We start from the raw sequence: 16,668 nt of genomic DNA on the forward strand, positions 1-16,668 counted from the left end.
GCATTTTATTTCACTGGTTATACTAAAACGGGAAGAAGGTAAATAAGAGGGAGAACTGAACAAGGACGGTATTTTATTTAAACATTTAGCGAGAAGGAAAGTAGGCTTGATATCTTCATTTATTAGCAAGCAATTTTGAGCCTCGCTGAGCACCAAAACCAAAAGGTAAAGGGGAGAATATCAAAGAAAGTAGTAAAGAAACAAAACACTACCTCATAGCCAATCCATAAAACTGAAAGCAGCACTGTCACTGCAAGGGAATTCGTAAACTTTCTGTACAACTCAAGTTTTGCCATACTTTTTCGAATCTGTGCATAGAATACGCAAATGGGCATTACCATTTATAATTGAAAATCAAACAAATGAAATGCATGTTATACCTGAACTAAGAGTGGAAATGTACAATGTTACTAACATATTTTGAGGTATGAGCATTCTCCAGTTATCCATTTTTAATTCTACCTGTGATCATAATACTCACTAAAGCGCGCAAAGCTATTTATTTCATAGATGCTTTCTTTCCTTTGTTGAACCATCACAATATTAATGTAGGCACTTTAACAATAACAAATGTGGTAAACAAAAAATAAATATGGTCAACATGTGCCATTTCTAAAAGGTCATAGAATGGATGCAGTTCATTGAAATGTTGTCTTCCAGATTCTTCCTCACAAGCTAACAAGTCATGAGTTATAATAGCATGCATGGGGAGAATTATTGCATAAAAGGTTACCTGAAGCTTTTCCAGGGTTTTAGATAATGAGGAAAAGATCCAAAGAATAAAGCATGCATCCAATAGAGCAACAGGCAACACTAGAAAAAGCCTTGCTTTTCCAGAGAAGTCATTAATATTACCAAGATGTTCCACAAGCTCAAGTGCTTCCGAGGCCGCAAAATATGCCACACCAAGAAGATATACTTTTGAGGTTATACCACCAAGTGTTGGGCGCACGACACCATAACCCATAGAAACAACCAGAATAAGTAGTCGTGAGACTGTCTTCTTGACAGCAGTGAAGGTAACAGCCCATAAAGTAATTGCCATTGGCCTACTTCCGGTTGAATTGAAATTTGAATACTCAAAATACCATAGGGCCATTTCACACATCCCAAGGCCAATAACAGCAGTAATGTGATAATGCAACTGTATTATATCTTTCCAATATTGCACAAACTTAAGAAACCAGAATAGACCAAGAAAAAGGTATGCCAATGACATCAAGCCATAAAATGTCATTAATGGCATCATCTTCCCCGGTAAATAACCATCCGGATTTCTCCAAACGGTTCTTCCAGAAATAGTAGTGTCCTTCAGTTCAGGATCACAAAACATAAAATAGAGGTAATACATTCCAGTACTGCTTATGTCGACTGTTTGAAGAACCATTTTAGTCTCCTCATTTTTCGCTTCAAAGAATGTCTGTATACGTTTAGGACCACTTGGGTCATTTGGGTTTTGACGGATGATAACCTCTCCTACCTTGCAAGAGCCATTGTCGGCGTGTTCAGGGGTGCAGCATATAGCATCAGAGTTCAAATAAGCTCCACCAATGTTATTCCTATCTCTCACCTTAACTATTATAGCTTCAACCAGCCCTGTCTTTTGCTGCATCATATTCTTGTTTTCAGCAGATTCTTTTGTTCTTCGAAAGGTGATAGACTCAAACCTGGTTGAAGTGAACACATCACATAAAAAATTATCTTCTTTCTCACATACCATATGGAGACCATGAATATCGAATATTCGAATTTGATAAAATGTTTCGGTCTATGTAGCACCAATACTTCTAAATGACTATCATGGAATAACATCTACTGTTCCACTAAGTGTGTTATGCCTGTATACCGAAATCTGATTGATTAAGAAGCATATCTCTAATAATCTCTCTAGACATTTTAATCAAATAATAAATCATAATTCATGGCACATACACTTTTTGGTGTTGTCCTACCTGTATCAAATTTACATACTTTTTATCTATATGTTTTTTCAATTATTTTATGATTTTTTGTATCAAAATATCTGTATAGTGTCTATATCCATGCTTACTAGGTGACAATTCTGCTACAATTTTCAGAAGTTAATTTACTTTAAGTAAGAAACAAATCATAATATCTATGCCATTTTGTGCATTATTACCAAAAATGAGTCAATTGAGACATCTAACTAAAAAAAGAAACGATTTTTTCTTTGGAAAATGGTGACAAACAAGAAAAGGAGGGAAAACCCAATTAGTTTCCAATTCAGGGAACTAAACAAAAACAAAAACAAAAACAAAATAAAAGGAAATGAAATGAAATTTACCTAATGAAGGATTTTCCATTAAGGGAATTATCTTCTGTATCGTTTATATAAGGGACCCGAGAAGCGTAGAGGCCTTCACTACCACCATGGAAGAAGAAAGAGTTAGAACGGTGGATAAAGGTTTCGTTTTGATAATCATGGATCGAAGCACACACGTGTGAGATTGAGGTGAAGCAAAGGATCATGAAAATGGTGATCAAATTAGTATACCCATTTGAATGCAGATCAGGAAGTGGAGGACGGAACCGGAATCTGACGGCGGCGCCGCCACCGTCACAAGTTATGGACATATTTTTCTTTGTTTGTGTATGTGTGTGTTGAAGAAAGAGAATGAAGAATGGCGTGGAAATGTGGAAAACTGTGAAGACAGTGAATATAGATCAGAATTTGCAGTGAATGTAAGATTGATGACACAAGTAAAAATTGAAAACACTCATTTACGGCTCTATTTCATATTTATTAATGTGTTGGTACATTGGCTTAAGAAGCTACTGCATTCTTCTCAAGTTCGATTTTTGGGAGTGACTTATTGGGATAGACGAATCCCAAAGGAAAGATCAGTTTTTTGCCTCGAAAGAAAAGATAAATATATTCTTGATAGACATAATTGTATGATACTCTTTAGATGTATGATTGTCTCTATCAATAAATATCATTTTTTTAAATTGAACTGACATTACATTTCCATATTAACGCTAGTACACTATCAACCTTTAATAAAAGAGTAAAACGACCTTGCAATTTGGTATATATGATAAAATGATGTGTACACTGGTCAATATTTGACCAAACTGAAGTGCTTAGAAAATATTATTGCTCAATTTACTCTTGAATAAATGGAAGGCAAATTCTCACATTAAACCAGTATGATATGATAGCAGAGGTTTTATTTTACTTTTTATAAGATTGTAATATCTATGCAACAATGTAAAAGTTTATACACACTCAATAGATCAGTTATTATTTATTTGTATTATTTTTACTTCAGAGTAAATAATAATTAAAAATAAACGAGTATATAATGATCGTATAATAAATTTTTACACTGTCAATTCATACATATTTTAGTTCTCTATTTATAAACGTTTTACCTCTAACTCCAATGCACGTATGCACGTCTGTAAAGTCAACAAAAATAAAATTTGTACTTTCGCGTGCTACATAATTGTTCTTGGCCACTACAAACCCATATTCAGAAATTTATTCATTTTTAAAATGCTATATATCATTATCAAACTAGAGAGCAAAAACTCCATTATAGAGATAAGAGTTGTTCTTTACTCATACAAACATGAGTAATATGAGAATAATACAATTAAAGATAGTACCATTCTCATAACATAAACCTTATGTACAATACATTTTCGTGTTATGATTGACCCAGATTCTTTATTTAAATACTATTAGCAATAGTCTTCTATGTCATTGCTAACTTCATATCTTGTAATCAATATTAAGAAATATAAAAAGATGACAAATATTACAAAAAAATATGAGATATGAACATATGAGATAATCTTAGCATCAAAGTCTATAAATTATTTTGTGAAAGAGGATATAAAACTTGTATTGTAATTTTTGCTCAAGTTACAAATATATATTCCAAATGTATTTATGGAGTATAAAAATCGACCATGTTTCAACTTTACAAGCCTAATTAAGTAAACAAAAATTCTCATCCTTATAATAAACCATCCTAATTACTAAAAGAACAATACTCAACACACTTCATAATAAACTGCTTTGAAAACTAATATATTATACACATCTCAAAAATGAAAAAGAAGAGTCACATATCAATTTCATATTTACATGAATAAATTAATTTCTATAAATACAAGAGAATATTTAGGCAAAATGAACTAGATTGAAGGTATTGCATTGCACAACACTACCACTACTAATCTTAAAAAAGTAGAGTTATTCTTCAATTGAACTAAAACTTGAATCTAAAATAAAATGAAATGTAGATTGATCTTTTGCTCAAGCTTTTGCCTATTTGGCAGGAGTGGACAACTTCTGCCAAAAAAAGTGTATCACTTCATGTGCTTATGATTAGTCAGAAAAATACTTAATTATTAAATTTTTAACTTATATATTCTTTCAACCGTCATAAGCAGCGACACATGGAATGACACACCTTTGTGAGATAGCAGATGTGTTCTCATTTAGGAGCATCTTCCAAATGTAATTAGTCCATCTTTGGAATCAAGAGAAAAGCAAAATCATGTCCTTTGCTCATTGATTCTCCTCTCAGCAGCAATAGTTGCTGCCATTGATGGTGGCAAGTGCCTTAGATTTGTATCTGTGTTGGGATTTTCATCACTTTCTGGCATAGTTAATGGGGATCTTTCCAGTAATGATTCTACATCCTTGAGGGTCAAAACAGGTTGATCTTGATTTTTGGTGTTCCCACTAATGAATGGATGGTTGCTTCTGTTTCTGTTCAATTTGTATATGCTCTCTTCAACTGTGTCTTTCACCTAACACAAGCAACAATATATTATAACAACAATTCTTCATATATTAATAATCTATTTGCATGCCAAACCTTTCTCTAGAAACAAGAAGGTAATTAAGTTACATTCTTTTCATTCAAGCAAAGCTTGCAATCTTTTGCTCAATGATAGGATAGAAAAGGAGGTTTTTATAAAGCAACAGGGCCCTTTTCGAAAATATATATCAGGCCATAGCAAACAGTCCCCAAAGAATGTTTCATGTGAGAACACTTCGTTATTATGAGAAATGAAAACAATGAATGATAAAGATTGCATGATAAAACATGTGAAAAGTAACTTCTAGTCTTGACCAACCATGAGTTGTATGGTCATGATTCATTGTTCTATATATATATATAAAGAGAAACATAACAATGTTCACTACTGAGAGTAGTCCATGGTAGGAAACTTACAATGAAACGATGAATGAGGGTCTTATGTTTTTGTCCAATACGATGAACACGACTGATTGCTTGTGCTTCAGCAGCAGGATTGAGCAATGGCTCTACAAGGACCACATGCTGTGCTTCTAAAAGATTGAGGCCATTGGCACCATGTTGGATTAAAAGCAATAACACCTGAATAGATTTTGATGTTGAACTCTCACATCCTTTTCTAAATTGACTGATGGCAACATGTGCTTTTCTGAAACTCACAAAGTCAAAACCCAAATAACATGGTTATGAACATAATGAAGTTGAAAGTGGTTGATTGTCTAACTAAAATCTAGCTCATTAATCACCCTGGCACAAATTTATGGACTATCATATGGAAAACTTAATGATCACCACGTGGATTCCTAAATTTGGAATTATTTCAGTCAGAATCAAACAACTGAGTGATTGGCATTACAGATTACAGCATAAAGTTGAATCGAAAATATACCCAATGAAAATGACATAAGTAATATCCGAAACAGCCAAGATATTTTAATTTTTATGAGCTTAGAAGGTAATTTATTTACCTTTTCCAATTTCAAAACTTCAATTCACTACAATCATTCCTTCTCATTCTGGCCATCTTTCATATTTGCATCAAAATTCCAATATATGGTATACAATTTTTTCCTACTAAAAGTTATTATCTTTTCTGACTCATTTAGCATAGCTTCTCCTAGTATCTCATAAATATACTAATAAATAGAGAAATAGACTACTGGAAGATTATCTTACCTGCCCCCTTTCATCCGGATGAAGGTGATGTTATTGGCCGCAAAGGCATGTTCCAATACATCAAGTACATCATTCCAACTTGAAAACACAAGAACTTTTGCTTTATGATCTTTAGCCTTTAACCACAAGATTCTTCTGGTAACGGCTTCAATCTTCAAAACACCAAAATCAAGAAAAACAATGAGGAATACAAGAATTAAGGCATGACTACTAGATGTCACTTTGTCAGGGTTACTGACATGTATAAACGTAGAAAAGAAGTATGATTATTCATCTTGAGGGCATCGATTGAATTTAAGTTGTTCAGTAAAAAATAAAATAAACACACCTTAGTTCCATAGGACCCTTTAACACTTATGGACGCTTCACATTTTTCAGAGCTGTCAATTGTATGCAGCACTGAAGAATTGGAAGATTCGTTCTGTACATCAACAGCATAGGCAATGTTTCCAAAATCGGTATGTTGGCGACATGTTGGGCACATCACCCAATTAGGAGACTTGCTATCTTGAAGCCTTTTCTCAGTCATAGCAAATAAACCTGTAAGAAATAGACGCATATTTATGTTTCATATATGATTTATTTAAGTTAAAAACTGCTTAACCAAATGTCTGTAGAACATAGATGGAAAAATTGGAAAATAAGAGATTTTCTGTTATATAACAACAACTATTGTCTGGTAACACTCAATAAAGCACTATTCAGGTTGCTGTAATTTGGAACTAAGGAATAAGTAATAACATAACGTTTGATCAGATACACTTACATTTAGAACACATAATATGCCCACATTGAAATACCATTTTTTTATTGCCAAGCTTTTCTTGACAAACTGGGCATGTTTCATCTTCAGCTTTAGATATGAGTGTGCCCGTCTCTTCCGTAGAGTTTGACATTGCAGTTGCCCCTTGAGTGAATGAAGAACTATCTGGACTTTCCGATGTCAGTTTTTGCTTAGCTTGCACCAAACCCTGAAATATGGTTCAGGTTAGGTTAAATGTCTAAAGCAGAAAAGAAAGTTTCATACATTCTAAGTAATCTTGGTGACAAAGCTCAGTTTAAATTTAAAATTTTAGTATACAAAGAGTGAACTAATTTCAATATAATTCAATACCTTTAAGTAGCGGAGTTTTCCTTTTATCTGTGACAACAAGGTCAATGATATAAACTTATCGTGGGAAAAGCTTGAGCTAGCGGCAAATAGTTCGTTTTCACCTAAAGCATCAAGAGATTTATCATCTTCATTTACCCTTAAGTGCAAACGGGTAACCGCCATCTTTATTTCATCATGGGCTCGTAGATATTGAGCTTGAGCTAATGCCAATGACCTAGCATGGCCAAACTCCTTTCGCATTCCCTTACAATGTCAAGAACAAAGGATTAGAATTTAGTAATCCACGGTGTTAGCTTTAGTGATCTCAGATTTTAAAAAGATTCCAACAGGAAACTGTAGGTCAATTATTATTTTTTTGCTGCCGAGCACAATCAAGATATCTTCTTTTATTTAATTCATTTGTTGTTTCGGGAGGACGGGAGGAAAATGAAAAACTTCCTTTTAGATTAATTCCTCCTAGAGGAATCCTATATGGCCATTCAACAGTAGATAAACATAGATGAGATTTCATCAGCCTATACCTCAAAAACTTGTAAATGCTTGGTGGCTGCTGAGACACTATCCCTTCCTAGCCGAGTTTTGCAATAGCTCTTTATAACTCCAAGAATTAGCTCCAACTCAGATGCTGACCTTGAAACCTAAATAGTTGAACATAATCAATATGAAAAAATAGAAAACACATGCCACATATTTCAAGCACCAACTTGATTCTCTTAAATGAAAAGTGAGGTTATCATCATTTATTGACAAATCCAAATCTAATTTGTTATGGAGTGCAATTGGCTTGACTTTAACGAATTATACAGTAGGCAATAAGTGAAACTTAATACAACACTTCAATTCACAACCACAAGACTTTAGAATTTACTGGACAGTGAGTATTTTAACTCAATAAAAGTGAAGAGATGTAATAAAATATGCATCTATCTTTGTCCCAAAGCAAAAGTCAACCAAATGAAGTAACTAACCACAACTCTCTGTCCAACATTCCTTTTTTTGGATTCTTCTTCATTACCAAGCTCGGTTGCTGTTGAACTGTGATTAGATTGTGATAGTTTTGAGAGGAAATGATTTAGTGCTAATTTTTTCTTCTGAAAATCTACTGCCTCCTCAGCAGATGAAATTATCCCTCCACGTTCATTCTTAAGGACAAAGAGTCTTGCTTCATAATCCTGAGGATTAAAATAAATCATGATTACCATATTACACTAGTTAGATATAGGAGGAATCAAGCTATTCAGTTACAAACCTGAAACAATTCGTCGAGTTCACACAGAATGCATGGGGGACCATCACAATTAGGTTGACAATTTTGACATTTACCCACGCGTTCGATATCATCTTCTTTTGGCTTCTCCATTGTCTGATCAACTTCTAACAGTCGATCTAGTAGCACTTTCCTAGAGCCCTCTAACTGATCCAAACCTGTCTGAATTTGATACTTCAGAGAGCTTATGCTCCGGAGACTGGATTTGAAGTAATACACATCATTACAACAAATGCCATAGTCAAATTTACTAATTGTCATTTATCAAAATCTCTTAACACAGAATTTTCAAATCTTATTTTACAAAAGTAGATTCCTCCTGAGCCTTCATCCGATAAAGTTGATACTTAACCCCATATAATTGTAAAAGATCACTAGTAATACACTACACTAATAATGATTGAATACCGATTTTGCAACTGCAAACCACTACATATTCAATTTAGTTTATTACAATAGTACACCCTTAGTTTATTTAACAAGATACATTCCATTACTAATGGTTGAGCAGTATCAGGCAGATTGAAATATATTTGATAGTCTCTATGCAACTGGCTTCTTACCAGTATGCCTTGGAGGGTCAAGGTTAGACTACAATTTTACTGCCTTAAGGCCTCAGGATAGTGTTTTATGTCTAGACCCCTAAGGAACCAAGACAGCACAGCAAGGATTCTTACCTCGGTCCCCGCTAGTTTCGGTTCAGTCACAACTGACAAGTATGGGATCCTATGACAACGTCCAATAAAGCCTCCACAAGCTAGCATAATATTAACCTAGCTAAGCCTAGTACTATATCTATACTAACAAGTGGAACATATTAATAATAAAAAAGGACTAAATACCCTCAAACCTAAAACATAGGTCAAAACAAGATCCTTTATGTTGTTGATACCAGTCTAACAGTATTACATTGTCCAACAACTTTTTATGGGGATGATATACATTTGATGAAGTATAACAAAGAGTGTTATGGAGGGTTATATCAAAACTGGACTACTTGACAAATGTCTTACAAGCTCAAAGCACCACTAACCGAGAGGCTATTTTTGATGGCTTTGAATTGTCTGAAGTTCCTGACATGGCTTCTTCAATCTTTCTAATCAATTCAGTTGAAAAATCCTTGTTCTGTTCAGCATGATGAAGTGCTTCCAGCCACCAAAATGCATTTTGATCTATTCTTCTGTCTCTATATGCATTACAAACCTTCAAAATTTTAAAACGTCATATACAGAAAATAGAGAGTAGGGGGAGAGAGGAAAGGAAAGGAAACTACAACAATAACCAACAACCCTTATCCCACTAGGCAAGGAAAATAGTAGACTAGACTCATCAACAAATTTCAAAGTTTAATATAAGTGAGTATTATTTTCTCTCTGAATATTCTAGATTATTACTTGTTTATATGAAACAGAAGGACAAACTTGTAATTTCATCGTATTAATAAAAATGACTACCATGGCAGAAAGGCTATGGAATTCTCTCCCCATCTTTGGGATATCTCCTCTTTTATCAGTTAACAGATATTTACCTGCGTGTACGAATTTTGAAACTCCTGTTGAGTTGCAGATAGCTTTGATTTGAACACGGTTAAGTATTTCTGCTTTAAATCTTCACATTCTGTTATCAGAGATTTGACAGAACTGACAGATAAATTATCAAATTCCTGATCCTCCTTGAAGTCATTTTCCGATAGGCTAGACATAACATCTGATGGTTCTGCAGAAGCCACTGGGAAATTTGTGTCGCCACAGGCACTTACCTTTTGCCTCTTGTCAAGATGATGATCAACATTTACAAAACAATGCTTTTTGGTTGTCTTAACAGCAAAACTTCCAGAGAATTTCTTTCCATTGCAGGGCAATACTAAAGGAACATTAGCAGCCTGTGGAAGTATTTCAGCAAGATTATGATGAGTGTGGATATTTAATAAAGGATCCACACGAAAATCTTCAGAATGCTCTTCAGCAGAAGTTAGAGCTTCATTGTACAGTAATGCCGCTTGTGAAAAATCTCTTTGTATTGTAGCTATCGCTGCAAGCCCATTAAGGGCAACAACTAACCTCCTAAGAGCTTCCTCACCTTCTACCTTAGTCTTACTTATGAGAACCTACATGTTAAGATTCATGTCAATTGAAAAACCAAAATATACACTATGTGGAAGCCGATCAAAGTTCATTATGAGTAACAAACCATTAATATTTCCTCCATGGTCATGGGCGTCTGCTGTAGGGAACGCAAACCAGAACTTCCAACCTGGGGGTGACAACAAGCCTGACGAAGCTTCAGAAGAGCATTTAGTAGCTTTCCTGCCTCTGTATGAGTGATTAAAGGATCAGAGGGCCCATTAATAGATACAGAACCCTGGTCTCTTCTATTAAGAATATCATTTCTCAAACTTCCAATAACTTCATGGGCATCTCTAAGACAAGTTTCATGTTGCCTCTGGTAAAAGTTCTCTTCTACTGGTGAGAGTGAAAGCCATGAGAGGCACTCCTCCTGAGATGGAAGATCCAATTCATCTGAAACGTGTTCCTTAGAAGAACGCCACATGATTTGTTTGAAAACTCTATGCGTGAATTCCATAGCTCCTATATCACCCTTCTGCAGAAGAGTATGGAGAAATAGCTAGGATAAGAATATATGAAATGTACAAACCTTATTTAAATTTTCTGAAAGGAAATGTCCAATTAAACTAAACTAAGATTTCACAAAAGAAATACAACTACGACTTAGACTACCATAAAAGTTCTTGCTGCTAAGACTATCATGTTGTCTGAGGCTGTTAGGTTGCCATAAGAGAGTACAACTAAAACTTTATGGATGAAGAAATGAGTAATAAGTAATGTCAATTAGCAACAATTAAGTCAAACATTAAATTGTAGAGAAAATACCTCATAAGGATCTCGGATAACTTCAGTCCACCACCTGTATATATTGAAAGGACTAGCTTTTAGGAATCTAAGAAGTCCATATAAATCATCAAGCTTCCGCTGAATTGGGGTCCCAGTAATGCACCAACGATGCTTTGAATGGAGTCTCAACGCCATTTCAGTGGCAGCAGCAGCGTTGCTTTCCACCATTTGAGCCTCATCCAAACAAATCCTCCACCAGTATATTCTGGTAAGGAGAGTTGGGATAACTGGGTACCTGCCAGGAAAAAAGGCTACTAAAATACTTGGGATCATAAAGCACACATGAACATCAATTTTTTTTCCAATCCATATCAATGTGCAGAATTTGCAAATAGATAGCTACAATATCATACATATCTTAAAAAAAGGGAAATGTGACACTATTTAGAGTAAACCTTTTCTGAAATCTCAAAAGGTGCCGATCACCCTTTAGTCGATCAGAATCATGGGAAAGATCCTCTTTAAGCACGTCATATGTAGTTATTACAATGTCAGCATTGACAAGTTCATTGATATCCACCAGAGATGTATAGGACAAAGATGTGTCTCGCACGCCTTCATAAACACAAGTTTTCAAGGAGCCCGGACGTGTATGACTACAGTGACAAGTGGCAAATAATAGTTAATAAGAGAATTATTAATAAGATAACTATAGTACAAGTAAATTAAATCACTAAAAAAGAAATACATTCCATGGGTACAATTCATGAACACTAGTAAAAGCATGTAGAAATGTCGAACTTTTTCTGTGATTATTCTCCCAAAAGATGACATGAAATATACCAATATAACATACATAATAGACTCAAAGTAATAGTAGATTCCAACATATCACTTATGCTTCAATAATTGTTCAGGGAAAGATCCTATAGGCTATAAGTTCTATCTATACTCGGGCCAATGAATAATTTGTGTTAACCATGATAAGTATCACAATCCTAACAACAGACTTAACATTAGATGGACTTTCCAAAATAAGGCTGAAACATTAGAAATTTCCAACTTATGCTCCTTTCCAAGAGCACTACTTGTGCCTAAATGGGAGATTAGTCCTATTCTCTAATACATGTCGACCACTAAGTCACAAAGCGCCAGAAGCATGTTACTCCATGCTTGATAAAACAAAAGCTAAGACCTCACAGAGCATTATTACAGAGCAAGCAAGAGGAACAGGAATCCTGCTAGAAGAAACCACACTCCAAAAAAATCACTGCACTCTATGTTGATACCAAGATACATAATTTTCATATAGAAAAAAAAAACAATACCGTATAATTTCATCGCGCCATTGGGGTAAAATAGAAGCTGGGCAGACAATAAGAGTTGCACCAGAGGCAATAGGAGATTGAGTAGCTTGTATTAGTTCAGAGCACATCTGACATACATATTCCCCATCCCTCTCAGCTATGGTGGTTTTATATGTCTTGCTCTCGCATCCCCGTTTTGATTTCAGAGACTTCCCTTTAGGTGAATAACCAACACATTCTGCATGTTGCCAAGCATCACAAATGTCACACTGAACCCATAGTCCTTGGTATTTGAAACTTTCGCTTACAGCGCCACATATGCACTCCACACGCTCTTTTTTGAGTCTTTTTAAAGTAACATTTTGGTCCTCATTAACTTGGGGCACTGAATCAATTAGTACATCATTTCCAGATGCTGATCTACGGTGAGCAAAGATGCAAGCAAGCAATTCAACAGTTTTTCCCAAGCCCATCTCATCTGTAAATTTTGTTATTCAAGGTCAAAAAACTTCCGTTTGTAAAGAGAAAAGGAAAATCACATAAAGACAACATCCACAAAGTTTATCAATAACATCAATAAAGAACGGTTAAATTCAAAATATCACTGCACATATTCCAGAACACATAGGCATTAAAATTGCATACTCAGTATTCTATGCTATCACAAGTTAATAAACATTTTGAGAGCTTAGAAATCAAACATAAGAGAATAAAAAATGAAATAGGCATAATTATAGAGTTCCAGTTTTCTCTATCTCAATCAGTAAAATAGGTCTAGTACAATAACATATTAATCTAATACCAATTCTCTTACACATATCAAAGACGAACTCTTCTAAAAGCTTAAGCTACTGATGAAGGCCAAAGAATGGTTTATAGCTACAATAGATTTAAACATTCATTGACATGATTAAAAAGCGTAGGCAGCAGGATTCTATCAGAAGACTCATGACTTTGTACCTCAAGATTGCATGGGTTATTCATCGTGTAATAAATTTGATTGAAAGTAACAGTCAATTCAAGAATATGTCAAGGGGGCAACAGAGGAAAACAAATTTTTTATATAAAAAAAATTTACCATAGTAAAATTTTAAAATCTTTGAAAACTAAAATGTACAAAAAATCCACATGATTAGATGTGAAAATAAATGAAATGCAACATAGCTTGGGACCTACCAGCAAGAATGCCTCCAAATACATAAGGTGAAGAAGTCTCTGGGCACAATGAAATATTTCCACTGAAGATTGTAACTCAAATAAGCATAAGGAAAGTAAGAACACAATCAATATATAGTTGGGAAGAGAGAAAACATGAGGCTACCAGAACATTAATCACACAATAAATAGGAATGCACATCTATTGATTTTGAAAACTGGTCAATAAAACATACCTGAATGGATTGAAAAACATTTTAGAATTTGTCTCCAGAAAATCCACAGGCACGCATAATGGAGAGTGAAACTGTATTCTTTCTCTTTCACCCTGACTTTCTTCAATTCTTTTCTCCCGCTTTATCATCCAAAAAGCAGCACGCCGTTGATATGGCCTCAGTTCAGGAAGTAACTCAGGTATGTCATCTTTGAGCACTGGTTCTGCTCTGCACAAATGATAAGCTAAAGGTTAAACTGAAAATTTATCAGATCAATTGTCAGATGAAGTTAGAAGTATGTTATTATATGATCAATTGACCATTATAATAATTATCACTGCCCTTCGATTAGATACCAAGAAGCGAAAGAGAATGCTTAACTTACTTCGAAGGTTTAATGGCTTCATAAAAACCTGCAGGATCAAACCTTGCATGTTTTTTGGTGTAGCTAGTGTCATCTCCAATCTCTGTCTGTGGATCAACTTCCATTTTCATGCAGCTACCGAACCCATACCTAACTTCTGAAGTCAATATTTCTGGATGTAGCCAAGACATGACATTCATCATACTCCTTTTCCAGAGTTGCCTAGAACTGTCAAGAAGTGACTCGCATGCATCAAAGGCACTCTTCAGTAGCTCAACCCTTACCCTGATGGAAGGAGTATCCTCAGAAAGCCTAATCCCAAGAATTGGCCTCAACATAACAACTTTCAAACTTGCCAAGTGAATAAGACCAGAAACACCTTCATCAGATCCATCAAAAATCCCAGACAACAATACTGTACATGTTTCTACATTGTCCACGGTTACTCTTTTCACTAACTCTAGATGAATATCAGTATACGGTAACACAGGCCAATGGCCTAATTTAATTCGACTGAGAACACTGTTGACATTACACACCCGAAATCTTAACAAGTACTGTGGATCCTGATAAAAATTCTGAGGAAGTTCAAAACCAGAAAGTCCTTCTCTTACATTTAAATCCCTTAAAACAACCTCAGAAATATCAAGGTGTTCACTTGGCGACCAACCGGACCGATCAATTTCAACAAAATAAGACTTATAAATGTCACCAAAATCATCCTTTGCTTCTTCACTAGTTCCTTCAACATTCTGTTTATCCAATTCTGTATCAGCAGCATTTGTTTTTAGTATTATCCCACCTGATCGACGAGGTTTACTTTTCTTTCTACCCATCACTTGTCACCACTGGAAAAAACAATCGAAAAAATTAAAAAGAAACAAAGTTACATACATTAACTGCTAACATTATTATTCATAATTCACGTAGGTAAAACTGAAGCTTGCTTCTCAAGATTCAACTAACTCAAAAGCTTAAAGTATTGGGTGAAGGCACACAAAGTTTCATCGATTCTTAATGGATGAATACTACACTATTTAAAGACATTAATGAAACCCTAAAATAGATTATGATTTATGAGCATACAAGTAACATTATCTTAATACTTGATATTCTAGAACCAGAAAATATTATTAACTATAATTTTCCTAACTAAATATTCACCAATCCTTTCTCTTTGCCTAATAATCCTATTTAATTTAATAAGCCCCAGCAGGGTATAGCTGCTCTGATCAGCTTATTGAAATAATCTAAAAGAGCTTATAAGATTATCATAAAAGTTATTTTTACAAGCTAATTTTCATAAGTTGCTCTTAAACCTAAGTAAACTCTTTATATGCTCTTCCAAATGTCCCATATACTTGGGTTTAACAATGACAATAACAAGTTAAGTGCAAATTAAACAATAATATAAGATAAACCCATAAGGTTTTGATTGAATGCAGAAACATTAGATGCAATTACACCACAAAGGGTTAAGGAAAAACAATTCTTTAAGTGAAATTTAGCATAACTGAACAAAACTTCCATAGCCATGATCTAAATTCCTAATTGCTAAACTAAAACATCAATTAAAAGGAGAAAGAGAATTGAAAAACGAAGATTGAGTGTTGCACGTGAATTTGTGCATTGAAAAAAGAAAGGAACAGAATTTTAGAATTGGAACCTGAAGAAGAGAGTGAAGAGAAGAGAACGTAGAATTGGGAGATTGAGACGCACGCGCCAGTTTGCGAGTGTAGGAAAATGGAAAGCGGTGTTGGGAAATTTGAAGATATATGTAACACTGTTTCTGTTTGAAGAGAAAGTCTTGAGTTTAGGATCATGCTAATGTTACCGCCACGTCATACAAATCAACGGTCATAATGCAACTACAAATTAGTAATCAGCGGTCTGGATTGGACTGTCATTTGTATGAGTGGATACATAATAATAGAATGAGAAGACTAACTTCAAGAGTAAATGAAAAAGTCTTAGTCATTTATTTTATACAAATATAATGATTTACATCTATTCACTAATTTTAACCATTAGATTTTTATAGAATGGATAATTATAATATGTAGTTTTTTCACTTACTCTCTTGAAGTAACCGAATCCCCTCAATAATAAAATATATTTATATATATATATAACTGTATAAGTTCCAATTAATTATGGGATAGCAATGGGAAAATTTACGTGGATAGTGTAGTCAAATTACACTATCACATGTTTGATATATGTTTCAAAATATTTATGGAAGTAGTGTATTTTTTAGAGAAGTCGTGGATGAGATTCACGATTTTTAGGGAAGTCGTGGATGGGGTCCACGATTTCAAAATTACTTGTAATGTATAGTTTGTATTTTATAAATTCAAATATAATTTTTTGCGCTAAATTTACGGTTGAATTTATTCAATTGGTCTAATATTCAATTTTT

General features: G+C 34.3%; 2 protein-coding genes across 6 annotated transcripts in view; both read right to left on the reverse strand.

Moving 5' to 3' along the window:
- Positions 1 to 2,736, reverse strand: part of LOC109357344 (transmembrane protein 87A-like) — a 4,821-nt gene extending 2,085 nt beyond the window's left edge. Inside the window, exons 1-3 of the mRNA XM_019601254.1 lie at positions 2,306 to 2,736; positions 734 to 1,667; positions 213 to 308 (exon numbers count right to left, since the gene is read on the reverse strand). Coding sequence (XP_019456799.1) covers positions 213 to 308; positions 734 to 1,667; positions 2,306 to 2,595 — 1,320 coding nt within the window. The 5' untranslated portion in view covers positions 2,596 to 2,736. The remainder of the gene's footprint in view (positions 1 to 212; positions 309 to 733; positions 1,668 to 2,305) is intronic.
- On the reverse strand, positions 4,082 to 16,026 carry LOC109356984 (E3 ubiquitin-protein ligase SHPRH). Of its 5 annotated transcripts, none has more exons than XM_019600654.1 (19): positions 14,271 to 15,085; positions 13,907 to 14,113; positions 13,692 to 13,753; positions 12,537 to 12,993; positions 11,664 to 11,864; positions 11,248 to 11,503; positions 10,547 to 10,957; positions 9,885 to 10,463; positions 9,390 to 9,559; positions 8,339 to 8,555; positions 8,058 to 8,261; positions 7,611 to 7,727; positions 7,090 to 7,332; positions 6,742 to 6,946; positions 6,304 to 6,515; positions 5,976 to 6,127; positions 5,217 to 5,448; positions 4,474 to 4,788; positions 4,082 to 4,304 (listed from the first exon to the last, which is right to left on the reverse strand). In XM_019600654.1, exons 1-18 carry the CDS (start codon positions 15,083 to 15,085, stop codon positions 4,531 to 4,533), a joined length of 4,998 nt encoding a protein of 1,665 aa, XP_019456199.1. In that variant the 3' UTR covers positions 4,082 to 4,304; positions 4,474 to 4,530. The 5 variants fall into 5 exon arrangements, with proteins under 5 accessions (XP_019456199.1, XP_019456202.1, XP_019456201.1 ...); XM_019600657.1 differs by having other exon boundaries at positions 13,907 to 14,108; positions 14,271 to 14,726; XM_019600656.1 differs by having other exon boundaries at positions 13,907 to 14,129; positions 14,271 to 14,726.

This window comes from Lupinus angustifolius, chromosome LG09 (genome assembly GCF_001865875.1).
Source record: "Lupinus angustifolius cultivar Tanjil chromosome LG09, LupAngTanjil_v1.0, whole genome shotgun sequence".
Taxonomy (NCBI): domain Eukaryota; kingdom Viridiplantae; phylum Streptophyta; class Magnoliopsida; order Fabales; family Fabaceae; genus Lupinus; species Lupinus angustifolius.

What these genes read in the sequence shown, in the direction of transcription:
- LOC109356984 (XM_019600654.1), bottom strand. Translation starts at nt 15,085, where the DNA reads ATGGGTAGAAAGAAAAGTAAACCTCGTCGATCAGGTGGGATAATACTA. An exon ending in ATGTTTTTCAATCCATTCAG is followed by an intron (nt 13,754 to 13,906) that starts GTATGTTTTATT and finishes TACAATCTTCAG; the next exon opens with TGGAAATATTTCATTGTGCC. An exon ending in AACTCGACGAATTGTTTCAG is followed by an intron (nt 8,262 to 8,338) that starts GTTTGTAACTGA and finishes TTTAATCCTCAG; the next exon opens with GATTATGAAGCAAGACTCTT.